Raw genomic sequence first — 19225 nt, 5'->3', positions numbered from 1 at the left:
GCATACACAGCAGAAACACATATTTACAAAAGAGTGTACATGCTAGCAGCAGATTTTACAAAAGTGCTTTAGAAAACCAAAGAGATAAGGCCAATTTCCTCCCTGGGGTAGCAGTTAATGTGTGCCCTTATGTGTATATTTCTATTGCAAAATTGGAAATAAGCATGTACTTAAGGTTGGCTCAAACCATGTGCCATGGGTACCTGATGTTCTAACTACAGCTGGAGAATCAAGAGAAGATAGAGAGGACAGCAATCGTCGTGTGGGACTCCATCATCAGAGAAGTCGACAGCCACATAGCAGGAGGAAGACTGGATCGGCTGGTGATTTGCCTACTGGGAGCCAAGGTAGAAGACATAGTGAGCCGCATCGAGAGTATCATCGACAGTGTGGAAGAAGATACAGCGGTGGTGATCCATGTGAGGACGAACAACGTGAGCAACAGGAACTACAACAGGGAAGTACTGAAGGACCAATTCCGGATGCTAGGAAGGAAGCTGAAACCCAGAACGCAGAGGATAGCGTTCTCGTAGATCCTGCCGGTACCCAGGGCTGACGAGGAAGAGGCAGATGGAGCTGCAAGCAGTCAACATGTGGATGCGGCGCTGGTGTGAGGAAGAAGGATTCCACTTTGTGCGCAACTGGACGACGTTCTGGGGGAAAGAGCAAGCTCTTCAGGAAGGACGGACTTCACCTCAGCAGAGATGAAACGAGGCTACTTGCAAGGAACATCAAGACAGGAAGTTGAGAAGTTTTTAAACTAGGAAGAAGGGGAAAGACGACAGTCGACCAAGAGAGAGGGTCGATGGTTCGGGAACCGGTATACAGGAAGACAGAGGGGAAGACTCACTGGATCACAGGCAAGACAGATCACAAGGGACACAAGAGGGAAGGAAATGCAAGAAAGGAACAGGCTGCAAACTCAAGTGTATGTACACGAACGCAAGGAGCCTAAGGAATAAGATGGTTGAATTAGAAGCTATGGCACAAAAAGATAATGTGGACATCATCGGCATCACGGAAACATGGTGGACTGAGGAAAACGTCTGGGACACGGTGCTACCGGGAAACAAACTATACCGCAGAGAGAGTGGCTCAAAAAAGTGGGGGCATTGCCATATACGTCAAAGAGGGAATTGAATCTACTGGAGAGAACACGCCACAACAGATGGATAAGTTAGAGTCTCTTTGGGTCAAAATTCCGTGAACAAATGGACTGGAAACGAAGATCGGCATCTACTACCGACCCCCAGGGAAGTCTGAAGAAATTGATGGAGAAATGACGGACGAGATTAAACACAACTGCAAGGGAGGCAATGCAGTTATCATGGGCGACTTCAACTATCCGGGGATAGACTGAAACCTAGGCACCTCCGGCTGCGCTAGGGAGACCAAGTTCCTGGATGCTGTAGGCGATTGCTTCCTGGAACAACTTGTCAAGGAAAATACAAGAGGAAATGCAATTCTGGACTTAATTCTAAATGGACTGCGAGGACCGGCACTGGGAAACAGCGATCACAACATGATCCGCTTTGACGTGGGCGCAGGGACGAAGCATCGGTCCAGAACGATGGCCACGGCACTGAACTTCAGAAAAGGGAATTACGAAGGGATGAGACTCATGGTGTGGAAGAAGATTAAGAAGAGGATAAGCACTGTAAAAACACTAGAGCAAGCTTGGTCCCTTTTTAAGGACACAGTCACCGAGGTGCAAAATCTATACAGTGGAACCTTGGTTTATGAGCACAATTCGTTCCAGAAGCGCTTGATTTGTTCCCACCCCTCCCCTTTAGGCCAGCAGCACTGCTCTATCCCCCCGAGAACTGGCATTGCTCCCCCCGCGTGATCCGGAATCCCCCCCCCCCCGCGTGATCCGGAATCCCCCCCTGCCACGATCCGGCATCCCCCACCCACCTGAACACTTCGCTTACCCTCCATCTGGCACCTCCATCTGGCACCTGACATGCCGGTGCCCGAAGCTCTGCAGTCCTTTTTGCTGGGCCTTGAGCATCTGTGCATGCTCAAGGCCTTCGAGTTCCCAGTCTCTGTGGGAACTCGAAGGCCTTGAGCATGCGCAGATGCTCAAGGCCCAGCAAAAAGGACTGCAGAGCTTCGGGCACCGGCATGTCCTGTGCGTTGGTGCCAGTGCAGGGTGCCAGATGGAGGGTAAGCGAAGTGTTCGGGTGGGTGGGGGGGTACCGGATCGCGGCATGGGGGTTGCCGGATCTCGGGGGGAGGCACTCGTACATCAAGGCAAGCTCAGTTTGCGAGGCACCAATTTTGCGAATGTTTTGTTCGTCTTGCAAAACACTCGCAAACCGGTTCACTCGTAAACCGAGGTACCACTGTATATACCGTGTATCAACAAGGAACCGGCATGGCACACTGTAGAGGTGAAGGAAGAGATCAGAGACAAGAAAACTTCGTTTAAGGAATGGAAAAGGTCAAGAACGGACAAAAACTGAAATAAGCACAAACATCATCAATGCAGGTGCCGTAAGGCGGTAAAAGGGGCCAAAAGAGACTATGAGGAAAAAATAGCAAAGGAGGCGAAAAACTTCAAGCTGTTCTTTTGATATATTAAGAGGAAACGATCCGCGAAGGAAGCGGTGGGACCGTGGAATAAAGGGAGTGCTAAAGGAGGACAAAGCAATCACCCACAAACTGAACACATTTTTTGCATCTGTATTTACCGAAGAGGATATACACAGCATACCGTAAACCATCAGGCTATATGCTGGAAACAAAGACGGGAAACTGACAGTCTAGAAGAGGTATGCAGGCAGATCAATAGGCTTAACAGCGATAAATCCCCGGGACCAGATGGCATCCATCTGAGGGTCATCAAGGAACTGAAAGGGACTATAGCTGAACTGCTTCAACTAACAGCCAATCTGTCAATCAAATCGGGAAAGATTCCGGAAGACTGGAAGGTGGCAAATGTTACGCCAATCTTCAAAAAAGGGGTAGAGGCGCTGATAAAGGACTGCATCATTGATCACCTTGACAGACACGATCTGATGAGGACCAGCCAGCACGGTTTCAGCAAAGGCAGATCTTGTTTGACGAACTTGCTGCACTTCTTTGAGGGAGTAAACAGACAGATAGACAAGGGCGACCCGGTCGACATTGTATATCTGGATTTTCAGAAGGCGTCTGACAAGGTTCCACATGAACGACTACTTTGGGAAAATTGCGAGCCATGGAATCGAGGGTGAAATACTCATGTGGATTAAAAACTGGCTGGAGCAAAGGAAACAGAGCGGGGGGGTAAGTCGACAATACTTGGACTGGAAGAGCGTCACCAGTGGGGTGCTGCAGGGCTCAGTGCTTGGACCCGTGCTCTTCAACATCTTTATAAACGATCTGGACATTGGTAAGACGAGTGAGGTGATTAAATTTGCACACGATACAAAGTTATTCAGAGTAGTGAAGTCACAGGGGGATTGCAAAGATCTGCAAGGTGACATAATCAAGCTCAAGAAATGGGCATTGATTTGGCAAATGAGGTTCAACGTGGATAAGTGTAAAGTGATGTATGTCGGTAACAAAAATCTAATGCATGAATACAGGATGTCCGGGGTGGTACTTTGAGAGACCTCCCAGGAAAGAGATTTGGGAGTTCTGATCGACAAGTCGATGACACTGTCCGCACAATGCGCAGCGGTGGCAAGAAGGGCGAAAAGAATGCTAGGAATGATAAAAAAGGGGATCATGAACAGATCGGAGAAGGTTATCATGCCGCTGTACTGGGCCATGGTGTGCCCTCACCTGGAGTATTGCGTCCAGCACTGGTCGCCATATATGAAGAAGGACATGGTACTACTCGAAAGAGTCCAGAGAACAGCGACTAAAATGGTTAAGGGGCTAGAGGATTTGCCGTACAGTGAGAGATTGGAGAAACTGGGCCTCTTCTCTCTTGAAAAGAGGAGACTGAGAGGGGACATGATCGAAACATTCAAAATACTGAAGGGAATAGACTTAGTAGATAGAGACAGGTTGTTTACTCTCTCCAAGGTAGAGAGAATAAGAGGGCACTCTCTAAAGTTAAAAGGGGATAGATTCCCTACAAACGTAAGGAATTTCTTCTTCACCTAGTGGTGGAAAACTGGAATGCTATTATAGGGGAAAACATTCTCCAGGGATTCAAGATAAAGTTAGACAAGTTCCTGCTGAATTGGAACGTATGCAGGTGAGGTTGGACTCATTTAGAGCACTGGTCTTTGACCTGGGGGCTGCCGCGTGAGTGGACTGTTGGGCACGATGGACCACTGGTCTGACCCAGCAGCTCAATTGTTATGTTCCATTTAATGTGCATTAACTAAATTGTCCAATATCCTTGTGGATCAACAACCAAATTGTAGGTGATCTTTTTTCAATGTACGTACTAATTTAACTTTCAAAATTTGCCTGACATCACTACCATCTAAAATTAAACATGGCCAAGAATGAGCTCCTTATCTTCACATCTAAACCCATCTCTCCACCCATTTTCTATTTCTGTGAAAAACACCCTTCTTCGAATTCTGATTTTGCTATGTTCCATTTTCCTGGTGTTATGTAGCAAAGTAGGCATGTTAAGGTTTCTTTGAGTGTGGGGCCCGATAAGGCGAGTAGATTCACGTGTGGTGTGGAGGCTTTATTTAAAGTGTTTTTGGCTAGGATGGCTAGTCTTCCTCGTTTTTTGTCTCTGCAAACTACTTCTATTTTGTAGCCTTGTGGACAGACTTCTGTTATTCTGGGGTCGGCGTCCTAGTTTTTCTGTTTCTATCACAGTGCACAGTGCGCAGCAGCCTCAAAAAAAGCCTCAAAAAAAGCCAACAGGATGCTGGGCATCATAAAGAGGGGCATAACAGCTAGGACGCGGGAAGTCATCATGCCATTGTATCGAGCGATGGTGCGTCCACATCTGGAATACTGCGTTCAGTATTGGTCGCCGCACCTCAAGAAAGACATGGCGGTACTTGAGAGAGTCCAAAGGAGAGCAACGAAACTGGTAAAAGGGCTGGAACACTGCCCATACGCTGAGAGGTTGGATAGGCTGGGGCTCTTCTCTCTGGAAAAAAGGAGGCTCAGGGGAGATATGATAGAGACCTTCAAGATCATGAGGGGCATAGAGAGGGTGGATAGGGACAGATTCTTCAGACTGAGGGGGACAACAGGTACGAGGGGGCATTCGGAGAAACTGAAGGGAGATAGGTTCAAAACAAATGCAAGGAAGTTTTTCTTCACCCAAAGGGTCGTGAACACTTGGAATGCGCTACCGGAAGAAGTGATCAGGCAGAGTACGGTACATGGATTCAAACAGGGATTGGACAGATTCCTGAGGGATAAAGGGATCGTGGGATACTGAGAGAGGTGCTGGGATGTAACACAAGTATAGAAAGCTAACCAGGTAATAAGTATAGAACGCCAACCAGGTCGTGCATGGGCAAGACCGGAGGGTGAGGACCTTGATGGGAAGATAGGACTCTAATGAGAAACCAAGGTGGCAAGGGGCCCCTTCTGGTGATTCAGACAGGTCGTGACCTGTTTGGCCCGCCGCGAGAGCGGACTGCTGGGCAGGATGGACCTATGGTCTGACCCGGCGGAGGCACTGCTTATGTTATCCAATCCTTTATGATCTTGGTTTTTAGGCCTAGGGATCTGATGTTCATGTAGGCACATTTTATTGATGTAAATTCTGTTTTAATGTTATGTGATGTTTTTGGGTAGATGAGGGCGTTTGCTTGGTGGGATGGTTTGGGGAGTTTGTAGGTCTTCTCTCCCAGGTCTGGGGATGCTGCGGTGCATGCAGGTGGAGCAGTCCACCACGTTTATATGGTTTCTCCCTGCTGGGCGGTGGTTTCTATTGCTTGTTACTATAACTGCAATTGGAGAGTTGTAGTTTCCTTTGTGATTTTAAGACCCCTGACACAAGCTTTACACCAAAACAGAGGCCATGTCGGGTCACATATATTAAACTTATCCTTGCCCCTATTCTTTAGACAGACTGTGCTGTTTTGTTTGTTCATATGATTGAATTCTGGTAAAATTAATTTGTCTGACAATTAGGGGCATAATCAAAACACAAAAAATATACACACACATATGTACGTCAGCACTTGGAAGCTTTGCTCGCTAAAACATCCAAGTGCTGATTTTCAAAACTAGAAACTTAGACATCTTGCAGGTCGTTCATCCTCATCTAAAAGTGGCATGTAAGAGGCATGCTATGGGCAGGCTTTAGGGCAGGTAGACTTGGACGTTTTTCAGTGATAACTGAACCTTTTGCAGGACATCCTAGACAAAACTTAAAGAGACGTTTTTGCCTAGACCTGTTTTAGAAGAGTCTAAGTACCAATAAGGGAACTGAAGGGGTTAAGTAATGACCCCCTACACTCTCCCAGTGATTTCTGACCCCAAATTTCTAAATAAAATAGTACATACATGTCTGTAGAACATCAGCACCTGGTATGGGAAATCCTAGTACAGCATCACACAGGCGTCTTAAGTAGCCTAGTGGGTTTGCTAGTGAACCTAGAGGAGGAGCCAGGCCCATAAGCCACTCTAACCATGTGGTGGAAAGTATGAACCCACCAAAACCCTACTCTACTGCCATATAGGTGCCACCTGCAGCTATTAGGGTGATAGACAGGTGGGTGTAGTAGGCTTTGGGGGAGTTTGGGAGGGAGTTATGGTGATATGTACATCCGGCACCCTTTAAGTGAAGCTCACCGCAGTGTCCTCTAAGGTGACCCACTACTGTGTTGGCATGTCTGTGTGGCCAGTCCATTACAATGCTGACCCCTCCCCAAGTCTAAATAGTGCTGACTTAGACATGGATATTTTTGTGGTCAAAAATAGAGAATAACTTTATATGTCCTGGCGGTCTAGACATTTTGGTGGCCAAGATGTCTAAGCAGGTGATTTAAAAAAAATATATATATATTTGGATGTCCTGTTCTTTCCACTCCTGAATTTGGGCATTTAATGGGAAACATCCAAATTTGCACTTAAACACTATTGAAAATACCTCTCAATGAATACACACGTGCAACAATAGGGTTCAGCTGGTTTCTGAACTAAAGCAAAATGATCAAACCTATTGTACAGGTCTGAAGATATAGAAATGCACTATAAGAGGAAAAGTGTGAACTTACTGTAAGACTTTGTGGCATCAAACTGGTACTTTTACATGGGCATTAGAAAAACCAATGGTGGCAACACAACAACAGACCTATCAGCCGATTGACCTGCTTATTTTTTTTCAAAGCCATTCCACCAATAACGCTGTATGTAGAGGTTGTCACATGACAAGAAAAAGAAAGGCGGGGCTTACCCTTAATATATAGCTTTAGGACTGCAAGTCAGAATGGCAATCTTCTTACCCATATGTAGGAACAGATGACATCTGTCTATCTCTAAGCATCTGGGCCCACTAACTAGACCTGATTATACATGTCCACTTTCACATGAAGGGGTTTGCTGACTTTGCTGCCATGACTTACTTCTGACTCCGACTCCTCATGCGACGCTGCTCTCCTGTACCGCACCTTGTTGCCATTCCGAGAGTCTGGGCCTGCTTCTTTCTCCTCAAGCTTGGCTTTCGTCTTCCCTTTCTTCATGAGAAAATTATCAACTACCCAGAACATTAATGCCTGTTTGAAAAACAACATGCTTGTTGACTAACTGTGGACTTATTTCAAGCCACAGCATTATTCAGAAGTGCAGAAAGTATTCTCATGGAGTTCAGGACCTCCAACCAAAAATGTAAACCAGGTTGCAGGATACTGCATTACAACTTCCTGTTCTCTCAAGTTTACAGTGTAAATACATAGGTGAAAATTACATTCACATATGATGCTGTCTGGCTGGCCCTTTAATTTCTTCCTGCTCTTTTGAAACTGGGCTCAAGCATTTTTTCTTATTTATAAATCCCCTCCCTACTACTTAGCTCAGTCACTGCAGCAACAGATCTTGGTCAGCGGGCACATACCAGGGTCCCTCTTGGAAATCTGCAATCACTGGATGTTTCTTGACAGTTAAGACTTCCTCCTCTAAGGGCTGTGCATATTGCCTCTCAGTTAATTAACCAAACGTGAAAGTTTTTTCTTCTGTCATTTGGTAGCAAATTTACTTGACTTATTTATTAACCACCTTTATGAAGAGATTCACTTAAGGCAGTGTTGTCATCTTGCTGTATGACCCAGCTTTTAGTTCAGCTTCAGCTCATGGATGGCTGACCTAATAATCTCCCTTAAAGCAGAGCTGTACCAAATCCATATTTAATTATTTGGCCAAATATGAATAATGAAAAATATTCAGCTAAATACAAATAATAGGCATTGAAGCTTTAACATAACAAACAATTACATTAGTATTTATGGATCACTAATATGCCCCAGAAGGAATTCAAGGCAATGTACAATAGCCTGGCCATATCCAGGGATTATATCATTAGGGTTCATGACACAGATAACTTGGCTTGTGTTCTTGTATGCGTATGATTATGGTAAATGGTTTGGAGAGAAGGTTGGCTATTTCTGCTGTTGTAGTCTTGATATTATGGATTCTGGTATGGGTACCTTTTCCGGTTTGTAAGGAGCATAGTTTATTTATCGAGATAGGAGAGGTGGTTTGTTTCTTGTTTGGTTTCATTGCACTGCTGCAAGTTTTTGGGTTTTTTTGTTTAAATAATTTGATAACAGTGATCAAATATTGTAAAGTCCAAAAAGCTGAAAATTTTTTTTAAACGTAGCTTCAAAACGTCACGCTTTCCACTGAGTGAAGATGTAAAGGTTCAAGCAGTGCAATGAAAGATATTAAGGAGCCCACAATATAGGGACTTGTCCCCGGGTTGTGATTCTTCTACCTTATAACAAAGGTTCTGAGCACTTGTGTGAGTTTCATTTAATGGTCAAATTCCTTTCAAGTTTCAAGATTATTAGGTTTTTATATACCGCCTATCAAAGTTATATAAGCGTTTTTATAATCAGGTACTCAAGCATTTTTCCTATCTGTCCCAGAGGGCTTACAATCTATCTAATGTACCTGGGGCTATGGAGGACTGAGTGACTGAGCAGCGCGGGTTTGAACCTACAACCCCAGGGTGCTGAGGTTGTAGCTCTCCTCCTTTCATGTTCAACACAGCTTAGGTTCTACTTTGGGATTTATTAGTGTTTATTGTTCCAGCATAGTATTGTTTGGATATCTACATATATAAAATCATATATATATATGGACAGATTTCAACCAAACTTGGCACACACATGACTTACTATCTGGGGAAAAATACAGCGGGGGTTTGAAGGGATTGACATGTAAAAATCGATCTGATACCGAAAGATTGGGATAAATAAATATCCAGGCAACACTGGGTGATCAGCTAGTTATAAAGTCGTGTATGGTATTGCTCCAATTTATATAATTGACAGATTCCTTAAAGCATCTTATAAACCTAGAAGAGGATCACATGCTTTATTTCTTTTTCCATCTGTTCAGGGTTGTGAAAGCAAGAAATCTTTGGATCATACATTAGCATTCCAGGCTGCTTCCTAAGATAAGGAATTTAAACCTTTGTTGAGTAGCGCTTGTTCTTACAAACATTTTAGAACTCAATTGAAACCTTTTTTTCAAAGTACCTGGTGAATCTATAATAATAAAACCCTATCCACACATGTGCACTTGAAACTCCGTGCCTCCACATACGCAGTAGAATAGAACCGCCGAGCAGGGAAGAGTCTCGGCACAGTGGCAGCACTCCTGACTTGCCAACCTCTCATTTCTTACTCAAAGTAGCAGTGGCAGCGCTGTAAATAGGCTGTTCGCGGCAAGCCCTGGCAGGGCCTTTCTTTTGCTGCATCACTTCGGATGTGGTAGAGGAAAGGTCTTGTTGGGGCTACCTGTGAACAGCCTGTTTACAGTGCTGCCACTGCTGCTTTGGATAAGGAATGGGGGGTTGGCAGGTCAGGATTACTGCCGCAGCTACTGCTTTGGGGCACAGAGGGAGGGAGGAGGGGGTTGGTAGGTCAGGACCGCTGCTGCCGCCTCGGGTAAGTAATGGGGGTCCAGGAAACCACATCCATGTGGAGGGCAGACCTGTGGGGGTAGTGGACCAAATGTGAGTGTGTGGAGGGTCCATCAGGGTGAAGTGCTGGGGAAAGGCAGCTTGCCTAAAGATTCAGTGCAGTGGCCAGGGAGGATGTAGGTGGGGGAGTCAAGAGCTGGAGAGAGTGGTCTGAGGATACCATTGAGGGTGAGGTTTGAATCGGGGCAGGCTCTGGTATTGGGGTGTGGTTGGTTGAAGAGAGTTAAAGTGGCAGATGTTGGAATGGGGAGGGGGAGATTTGCAGTACCATGGGAAGGGGCAGGGGAGAGATGACAAAGAAATTGGTCCTGGGGTGGGGTACAAGAGAAAGGGTAAAAAAAGAAGATAAGCTGGGTGGGGGGTGGAATATAGAGACAGGAAGAATGGCCTTGGAGGCAATGGAAGGAAAGAGAGATAGGAATGGAGCTGGGACTGAAAGGGTGATAAATGCAGTGGGGATCAATGAGGGCCAAAAGGGTACAGAGGACTAAAGAAATGGTGATGCATAGCGCTGGGAGCCAATAGAAGAAAGAAAGAAAGACATACAGAGAGGGTGCAGGGAGACAGAAAGAAAGATAGATGGGGCAGGGAGAGAGCGAAACAAAGAAAGAAATAATGATGGACTGCGGGAGGGAGAGACAGAAAGAAAGCACAGTTACTTACCGTAACAGGTGTTATCCAGGGACAGCAGGCAGATATTCTTGACTGATGGGTGACGGCACCGACGGAGCCCCGGTACGGACAATTTTAGAGTGATTGCACTCTAAGAACTTGGAAAGTTCTAGTAGGCCGCACCGCGCACGCACGAGTGCCTTCCCGCCCGACGGAGGCGCGCGGTCCCCAGTTAGGATAAGCCAGCTAAGAAGCCAACCCGGGGAGGTGGGTGGGACGCAAGAATATCTGCCTGCTGTCCCTGGATAACACCTGTTACGGTAAGTAACTGTGCTTTATCCCAGGACAAGCAGGCAGCATATTCTTGACTGATGGGTGACCTCCAAGCTAACAAAAAGAGGGATGGTGGGAAGGTTGGCCATTAGGAAAACAAATTTTGCAAAACAGATTGGCCGAAGTGTCCATCCCGTCTGGAGAAAGCATCCAGACAATAATGAGATGTAAAAGTATGAACTGAGGACCAAGTAGCAGCCTTGCAGATTTCCTCAATAGGCGTAGAGCGGAGGAAAGCCACAGATGCTGCCATAGCTCGAACTCTATGGGCCGTGACAGAACCTTCCAGTGTCAGTCCAGTCTGAGCATAACAGAAAGAAATGCACGCTGCCAGCCAATTAGACAACGTGCGTTTAGAAACAGGACGTCCCAATTTATTCGGATCAAAGGACAGAAAGAGTTGAGGGAATGATCTGTGGGGCTTAGTACGGTCTAAATAGTAAGCTAAAGCCTGCTTACAGTCCAAAGTATGCAGAGCCTGTTCTCCAGAATGAGAGTGAGGTTTCGGAAAGAAGACAGGCAGAACAATGGATTGGTTGAGATGGAATTCAGAGACAACCTTAGGGAGAAACTTTGGATGTGTGCGCAGAACCACCTTGTCATGATGAAAGACGGTAAAAGGTGGGTCTTCAACTAGTGCATGGAGCTCACTGACCCTCCTGGCAGAGGTGAGAGCAATCAGGAAGAGAACCTTCCAGGTGAGAAATTTGAAAGATGCCGTGGCCAAAGGTTCAAACGGAGGCTTCATTAAGGCTGAGAGAACCACATTAAGATCCCAGATCACAGGAGGTGCTTGAAGAGGTGGTTTCACATTGAAAAGACCTCGCATGAATCTGGAGACCAAGGGATGAGCTGAAAGGAGTTTCCCATGGACTGGCTCATGAAAAGCAGCAATAGCACTGAGGTGGACTCTGATGGAAGTAGACTTGAGACCAGAGTCAGACAAAGAAAGAAGGTAATCCAACAAGGTCTCCACAGGAAGGGACGTAGGATTATGATGATGAAGAAGACACCAGGAAGAAAACCGTGTCCACTTCTGATGGTAACATTGCAGAGTGGCAGGTTTCCTGGAGGCATCCAGAACAGAACGAACGGACTGAGACAAAAGAGTATCATTCGAAATCAGCCCGAGAGATACCAGGCTGTCAGGTGCAGAGACTGGAGGTTGGGATGCAGAAGGGTCTCCTGATGTTGTGTAAGCAGAGAAGGAAATTGTGGAAGTAGAATAGGCTCCCTGGAACTGAGTTGAAGTAGAAGGGAGAACCAATGTTGCCTGGGCCACCGTGGCACAATCAGAATCACGGTGGCCTGTTCCCTCTTGAGCTTGAATAAGGTCCGGAGCATGAGAAGTAGAGGAGGGAAAGCATACAGGAAGAGATTGGACCAATCCAGGAAAAATGCATCCGCTGCCAGATGGTGAGGTGAGGAGAGAAGAGTCTGGAGCAGAAGTGGGGCAGCTGATGATTGTGAGGAGCTGCAAAGAGGTCTATCTGAGGAGTGCCCCACTGAGCGAAGATGGACTGTAGAGTGAAAGGATCGATTGTCCACTCGTGAGGCTGGAGAATTCTGCTGAGCTTGTCCGCTAAGGAATTCTGTTCTCCCTGAATGTAGATAGCTTTCAGGAATAGTTGGTGATCTGTGGCCCAAGCCGAAATCCTCAAGGCTTCCTGGCACAAGAGGCGAGAGCTTGTCCCACCCTGCTTGTTGTAGTACATCGCAACTTGATTGTCTGTGCACAGCAGGAGGACCTGAGGAAAGAGAAGATGTTGGAAGGCCTTGAGGGCATAAAACATCGCTCTGAGTTCCAGGAAGTTGATGTGAAGTTTCATTTCCTGGGCTGTCCAAAGTCCTTGAGTTTGGAATTCGTTCAAATGAGCTCCCCAGGCATAAGGGGAGGCGTCGGTGGTGATGACAAGTTGATGAGGAGGTAGATGGAACAAAAGACCTCTGGAGAGATTTGAAGATATCAATCACCATTGTAGAGACTGACGAAGAGATGATGTCACAGATATGTGTCGTGAGCAAGGATCCGTCGCTTGGGACCACTGGGTCGCTAGGGTCCATTGAGGAGTGCGCAGGTGGAGACGTGCTAAGGGTGTGACATGAACTGTGGAGGCCATGTGACCCAAGAGTACCATCATTTGCTTGGCAGAGATGGAGCATTGATGAAGCACCTGCTGACACAGAGATTGGAAAGTGTGAAGACGGTTGGACGGCAGAAATGCTCTCATGAGGACTGTGTCCAGCACCGCTCCAATGAATTGAAGTCTCTGAGTGGGGATGAGATGAGATTTAGGTAGATTGATCTCGAACCCCAGAAGTTATAGAAATAGGATGGTCTGGTTGGTGGCCTGGAGTACTGTCTGAGAAGAATTGGCCTTTATCAACCAATCGTCCAGGTAAGGAAACACCTGAAGGTGGTGGGAACGTAGAAAGGCAGCCACCACAATCAGACATTTGGTGAACACTCTTGGAGAGGAGGCCAGGCCGAAGGGTAGCACCTTGTATTGGTAATGACAATGGTTGATCATGAAGCGGAGGTACTGTCTGGAGGCCAGATTGACCGGTATGTGAGTGTATGCTTCTTTGAGATCTAGGGAACATAGCCAGTCGCCTTGATTGAGAAGAGGGTAAAGAGTAGCCAGAGAAAGCATCTTGAATTTCTCTTTGACCAAGCATTTGTTGAGATCGCGAAGATCTAAAATGGGTCTGAGATCTCCTGTTTTTTTGGGAACTAGAAAGTAACGGGAGTAGAATCCCTGCCCCTTTTGATCTAGAGGAACTTCCTCTATGGCGTTCAGAAGAAGGAGGGATTGAACCTCTTGAAGAAGGAGGGAAGACTGAGGAGTGTTCAAAGCAGACTCTCTTGGCAGACTTTGGGCAGGAAGAGTCTGGAAATTGAGAGAGTAGCCGTGGCGGATGATGTTGAGGACCCACTGATCCGAGGTGATGATTTCCCAACGGCATATGAAGTGAGTAAGGCGTCCTCCTATGGGCTGTGGGAGGTGGACAGAAGAAGGAAGACTGGCTACGTCCTGGAGAACCAAGTCAAAAGGGTTGAGTGGATTTTTGTGAAGGAGGAGGTTTCACTTGTTGTTGCTGCTGTGCAGGTCTAGCTTGCCTCTGTTGTTGCCTCTGACGTCTGGGTTGTTGCCGGGCCTGAGGCAAAGGATGGGCCACAAATCTACGTTGATAGGCCGATTGCTGGCGAAAAGGCCTGGTAGGTGGGGTCTTTTTCTTTGTCTTAAGGAGAGTGTTCCATCGAGTCTCATGAGCTGAGAGTTTTTGAGTAGTGGAGTCCATGGATTCTCCAAACAGCTCATCCCCTAAGCAAGGTGCATTGGCCAGTCGATTTTGGTGATTGACATTGAGTTCTGAAACTCGAAGCCATGCCAGTCTCCGCATGGCCACCGACATAGCCGTGGCCCTAGAGGTCAGCTCAAATGTGTCATAGATTGATCTGACCATGAACTTGCGGAGTTGTAAGAGTGATGTAGAAGTCTGGCGAAAAGCTGATCTTTTACGATCAGGGAGGTATTTCTCAAAAGATGACAAAGTCTGAATGAGATGCTTGAGAATGAAAAATGGAAAGCATAGTTCCCTGATCTGTTTGCCAACATCGCATTTTGATACAACCTCTTGCCAAACTTATCCATGGCCTTACCTTCTCTGCCAGGAGGGACAGAAGCGTACACACTAGCCCCCGTGGATTTCTTTAGAGTGGATTCCACCAACAACGATTCATGAGGGAGTTGAGGTTTGTCAAAGCCTGGAGTAGGTATGACCTTATACAAGGAGTCCTGTTTGCGGGGAGCTCCTGGGATGGTCAAAGGTGTCTCCAGATTTTTGTATAAAGTCTCTCGCAAAATATCATGGAGAGGTAGTTTGAGAAATTCCCTTGGAGGCTGGTCAAAGTCCAGTGCATCGAGAAATGCCTTGGACTTTTTGGATTCAGCCTCCAAGGGAATAGAGAGAGAGTCACACATCTCTTTGAGAAAAGAGGTAAAAGAAGTTGCATCAGGTTTAGAGGACGGATCTAAAACAGAATGATCCTCTTCCCCTGATGAACACTCTCCCTCTGAGAGAAGAGGGTCCTCTGAATCGCCCCACAGATCAGGGTCCCTTACTTGAAAACTGCGGTCCCGGGATTCCGGTGTTGAGGGTTCTAGGTGTCGAGTTTTATGCATCGACTTCCCAGACCTCTGTGAAACGGTACCGGGAGATGTTATAGGCTGTGTCGGCGCCGAGGTTTGAACAGCCTGGTGTAAGGATCTCGGTTCCGGCGCTAAGACCGGCATAGATACCGAGGAAGTAGTGTGCATCGGTACCGACAAGGTGGATGCCGACAAAGGAGGCTGCTCTACTGCCGGTACCGGAGGCTCAGACCGGACCGGGACTGGAAGGCTCGGTGTCAGAAGAGCAGGTAGCAGCTGCTGTAGTTGTTCTTTGAGCTGTACCTGCAGGACGGCGTCAATGCGCTCGTCCAGTGAAGGCACCGGTACCGCTTTTTTCTTCTGCGGTACCGTGGGTGCCGCTCTACACTCCGAAGAGGAACCCGATGTTGAGGGGCTTACCTCAATCGGAGCGGAGCGCTTCCGCGGGCGCCTCGAGGTCGGCAGGATTGGGCTCGCTGCCACTGAGACCGGAGGGCGCTCCAGCGGGGAAGGCTTCTTAGCCGCCTTACCTGATGGATGCGACGCCGGTGCGGTGTCGACGAGGCAGGTGCCAACTGTGTCGGGGTCGAAGTGGGGGACCGGTGCCGCCGAATCCGACATCTCGGTACCAAACAATAACCGCTGTTGAATTTGGCGGTTTTTAAGAGTTCTCTTTTTCAGAGTGGCACAGCGGGTGCAGGTGGACACTTGATGGTCAGGACCGAGGCACTGTAAGCACCAGTTGTGCGGGTCGGTGAGAGAAATGGGCCTCGTGCACCGCTGGCACTTCTTAAAAATGGCTTCTGCCAAATCGAAGGCCGAGGCCTCGATGGTAGTAGCAGGCCCCGCCGGGGCAAAACTGAAAAAAGAAGAAAAAAAGAAAATTATTATTATTTTTTTTTTAAAAAAGAAAAAAAGGAAATACAATTTCCAGAAAGGTTTACGCGAGCGGGAAGGCGAATGAGGAAAAAATTTTCAACAGCCGTTGAAAGTGCGTCTTCTTAACTCCGCGGAAACTAAGAAACTGGGGAAGTGCGTCTTCTTAACTCCGCGGAAACTAAGAAACTGGGGACCGCGTGCGCGGTGCGGCCTACTAGAACTTTCCAAGTTCTTAGAGTGCAATCACTCTAAAATTGTCCGTACCGGGGCTCCGTCGGTGCCGTCACCCATCAGTCAAGAATATGCTGCCTGCTTGTCCTGGGATAAAGAAATTCTACACATCTATTCTAGCACTGTTAATGTAACGGGCTTAAACACTAGTTAATTTATATGTTTCTTATGCTATTTTATTATTAATCTTTTGATAACCGCGTTGAACTTACGGTTATGTGGTTTGTAAGTATGATGTTATGTTATGATATTCTGTACATTAGGGTGGTCCACAGTAGTATGCCAAAAAAAAAAATCAACCTTGTCAAATCTTGTCTCCACAAGGCTTATTTCTGTCAACTTTCAGCTTGATTAGACAATATTTAGAGGTCACCCCAGCATGCATTTTGTTTGTGTGTTGTTTATGTAGGTGACTGTACATAATTAGTTAGCATAGCGTCATCTAGTTTGTGATCTGCACCTGAAAACTGGCTCCTTGGAAAGTCAGGCTGTCAACGGCTAGAGTGCCACATAGACTGGATGTTCTTTGACTGGTCAATTTTCATCACTATGACAAAGGAAAACCTTTAACGGAAGGCTATAAGTTGGTGTGTCAGTCAACAATGGTGGTATGGGATCAAGTCAATGGGAATTAAGAGTCCATATGTGTTTTTAGCGCGCGCTGAAAATTAGCATGCGCAAACCCCATGCTAAACAAAAAATATTAACGCAAGCTCTATGGAGGCGTTAGCGTCTAGCGCGTGCTAAAACCGCTAGCGCACCATAGTAAAAAGAGTCCATAATGTTGTTGAACTGCTGTCTACTCTCAACATATATCCAAATAAAACCGTTGCAAACAAGGCACTCGCAACCGTTTCCAGACATCTATGGTTTCTGTCCGAGCACCTAGTACTTGCCTTTTCTGATGACAGAATTGCACCAGAAACAAAGCTACGAATGGTGCAAAACTTACAGCATCCACCACTGACAGACGTTCCATGACATCTCATGTGTACAGATGAAATGGAACCTGTAACCTTTGAAGTCTTGTAACACAGAGAACATAGTCATTTTTGGATCTCTTGATTGAAGGAGGATCAACAAAGGCAAACATATTCCTGAAGAAACATCCCACAGAGTTTTCAAGGAATTTGGAATTGAGCATCCAAACTTGACTGTTGATGATGCAGCAGAATGATGGATAAGCCTCATTGAAAAAAATACAATGATACTTTGACAACAGATAAAGAACAGAAACAATTTGTTCTTCGGCTAGTGGCTAACCACTGAAAGAAATTTCCTTCTGCATAGACAGTTGATTACTTGTCAAGTGCACAAGAATTACAATATACAGTACTGTTAAGCTTAGTGGTAGTTTAAAAAAAACAATAAGGTGAGGTGACCTCTAAACTTTGTGTGTTTTTCATATAAAGGAATAAAATTAGCCTTATATGTACAAACAAAATATGTTAACTTCTTTTGGACCACCCTACTGTACATGTGTGCAAAAAAAAGAGAGACTGCCATGTAATTAAAACGTCTTCAAAAACATTTTTGTTCTTACATTCACAAAAAAGGGCACTATTAGCATGACGATGGCAAGCTCCAATTGAGGGTTCTCTATAGGATTCAATGTAGCTACCTGTGAAAAGAGAACAGGTTGAGACCACTGAGATACAAAACACATACTATACCATATTTTACACAGAAGAGAACAACAAATGAAATACTGGAAGCAACTCACTTAAGTAACAAAATTGAAAACCTAATTTCCCACAGCATATTTAAATGTTACATTAAAGCTGGTTCCTAAACTATAAAGAAATTGAGGAACAGAAACATCAGTAGGGAACTGTGTCTCAGTTTGGCAATTCACACTATGAACCCAATTTAAAGATCATAGTTTAGTCACTCTTAATGAGATTCACTGCAGGGCACAATTATTGTGCACATTTGTCCTCCAGCAGATAACTATAATCTGAGGTTCTTTCTTCCTTTCCTATGTATGAAATTTATTTCAGAGTGGACTTTATAGAATAAAAGAATAGCTAAAAAAAATATCATAAACCTGGCTGACGTTCTCAGCTCTTAAGATGCAAACAGTGTGGTACTAGATCCCAGGGATACCTTAGTAAAGAGTACCATATACAAGGGTGGTTTGAAAAGTTTGGTAAAAAGGCAAGTTAAACAACATAATCTCCATCAACGGCTATACACTTAATCCAGCGAGTTTTCATAAGCTATTTTCCCTATGACATGGAAAATCTCATAATGCTAACATCTACATAATCCTTAATAGAGGATTAAAATTTCTAATTTTGACTTTGTCTGCTTGCTAATGTATTTGGTCTAGATCAGTGGTCTCCAACTCAAACCCTTTGCAGGGCCACATTTTGGATTGGTAGGTACTTGGGAGGGCCTCAGAAAAAAAAAAAAAGTTAATGTTTTATTAAAGAAATGACAATTTTGCATGAGTTTAAACTCTCCTTTTTGCTAAGTCTTAATAATAATATTGTCATTTATAGCTAAAGAGACATATTACATTACATTACAGATTTCTATTCCGCCATTACCTTTTGGTTCAAAGCGGATTACAAAAAGAGTTATGGAAGAAAGGTTACAACGTTAGATCAGAGAAGGTTTCCAAGAGAGGGAAAAGTAGGATCTGGGGTTAGGGAGGGGATGGTAAGAGGGGGGTTAAGCTTTATCATGGTATTAAGCTTTATTAAGGGATTTCTTGAAGAGTATAGTTTGTATTTCCTTTCTGAACATCTTGTAGTCTGGGGTTGTTGTCAATAGGTTGGAGACTTGGTTGTCTATCTTCGCTGCCTGAGTGCCCAGTAGTCCGTTGGATAGTTTTTTCCGTTTTACTTCTTTGATTGGGGGGGGGGGGTAAGTGAATGGGGTGTGTGTTTTTCTATGCCTGGTAGAGGTGGTATAGATGATAAAGAAACTGTTTTATTTTACT

The 19225-nt window shown here is 45.6% G+C and overlaps 1 protein-coding gene and 1 long non-coding RNA gene across 4 annotated transcripts in view; one reads left to right on the top strand and one right to left on the bottom strand.

Annotated features, from left to right (window-relative positions):
* The window catches only part of LOC117351224 (store-operated calcium entry regulator STIMATE-like), a 310978-nt gene that overhangs the window by 67317 nt on the left and 224436 nt on the right, over window positions 1–19225 (bottom strand). The window contains exons 6-7 of the mRNA XM_033926229.1: window positions 17822–17899; window positions 7491–7640 (exon numbers count right to left, since the gene is read on the bottom strand). Coding sequence (XP_033782120.1) covers window positions 7491–7640; window positions 17822–17899 — 228 coding nt within the window. The remainder of the gene's footprint in view (window positions 1–7490; window positions 7641–17821; window positions 17900–19225) is intronic.
* LOC117351225 overlaps window positions 1–19225 on the top strand; it is a 127427-nt gene that overhangs the window by 54543 nt on the left and 53659 nt on the right. The window lies entirely within an intron of this gene.

The sequence above is a fragment of the Geotrypetes seraphini genome, chromosome 17, assembly GCF_902459505.1.
Source record: "Geotrypetes seraphini chromosome 17, aGeoSer1.1, whole genome shotgun sequence".
In the NCBI taxonomy this organism is placed as follows: Eukaryota; Metazoa; Chordata; class Amphibia; order Gymnophiona; family Dermophiidae; genus Geotrypetes; species Geotrypetes seraphini.
The sequence above is the reverse complement of the archived record's forward strand: the minus strand, read 5'-3'. Positions and strand labels throughout refer to the sequence as shown.